A 1,139-nucleotide genomic window follows, 5' to 3' on the forward strand; every position below is an offset into this window, starting at 1 on the left:
AAAAAAAAAAATTTATAATTTTAAAAAAAAAAAAAAAAAAAAAAATAACGAAAAAATAACGAAAAAATAATGAATAAAATAACTATAAACCTCAAAATGTTGCCAAGTTCTCCGATTATTTCCTGACGTGGCATTATGATCTTTAATCGACTTATATGTTTTCTTTAAGCTTCTCAATTTGGAAGCACATTGACTGCTTGTTAAATTATATCCTTTATCTTTTAATACATGAGCAACTAATTCCCAACATTTTTTATGTGATATCTTTCCATTATTAAACTTGGCTTCCATTTCTTGATACGTCCTTAATAAAAGAAGAACACATGAATCTGTCCAACGATATAGAGTACCTATAACAAAAAAAAAATATATATATATATGATCAATGTAATTAAGTTAATAAGAGAAACTTTATGTAATATATTTTTATCCCTTATTCTGATTTATGGATACACTTTGTTTGCTATAACTATAACTTTTATTTCAAACATTTTATGATAAGTTTCATAGATATTTAAGGATTATTTAAAATGGGACATGATGCATAAGCTCATATTTATATCTTATCTATATTTATATTTTATGTTATATATACAAAAATAGTACAACATTTTTTATTTACCTTCTTCACAACGGGTGTATATCAGTTGGACACGGGACAATTGGACACAGTCCAATCACAAGTCGCTGTTCCAAGGGACCCTACAAATGTCTCTAATCACACGGTGCTGTGATTGGCTGTGTCCAAATGCACCGTGTCCAAGTGCACCGCTCCCCAAGCGATGTATACCACACTGGCACCATCCATGTACTGACCGCATTAAACTGTTGCTTAACCTGACGATCGAGCGCGCACGCGGTGACTCTGATGACTCCAACGATGTTCTTACAATTCATGCTTATATAATGTATCCTTATAGTGTTCACAATATGTCATAACATACCTAGCAAACACCAAATAATAGTTATATAATTTTTACTTGTTGTTTATTGGATAATTTAATGATAGATATTGAAACAATGCAACATTCGATATGCGATAAATATTGATGTAATGTAATGAACCAGTGATAATTACTTTTACATTTTTAACAAAATGTTATAATGATTAATCCAAACAAAAAAAATTAAAAAATCCA

At 29.2% G+C, this 1,139-nt stretch overlaps 1 protein-coding gene across 1 annotated transcript in view; it reads right to left on the bottom strand.

Annotated features, from left to right (window-relative positions):
* Positions 1–893, bottom strand: part of LOC116851227 — a 2,026-nt gene extending 1,133 nt beyond the window's left edge. The window contains exons 1-2 of the mRNA XM_032830445.1: positions 623–893; positions 91–350 (exon numbers count right to left, since the gene is read on the bottom strand). Coding sequence (XP_032686336.1) covers positions 91–291 — 201 coding nt within the window. The 5' untranslated portion in view covers positions 292–350; positions 623–893. The remainder of the gene's footprint in view (positions 1–90; positions 351–622) is intronic.
* Positions 894–1,139: the final 246 nt, after the last annotated feature.

Source organism: Odontomachus brunneus, unplaced genomic scaffold (genome assembly GCF_010583005.1).
Source record: "Odontomachus brunneus isolate Ranch 3 - 2012 unplaced genomic scaffold, Obru_v1 Obru_scaffold_168, whole genome shotgun sequence".
Lineage (NCBI taxonomy): Eukaryota > Metazoa > Arthropoda > Insecta > Hymenoptera > Formicidae > Odontomachus > Odontomachus brunneus.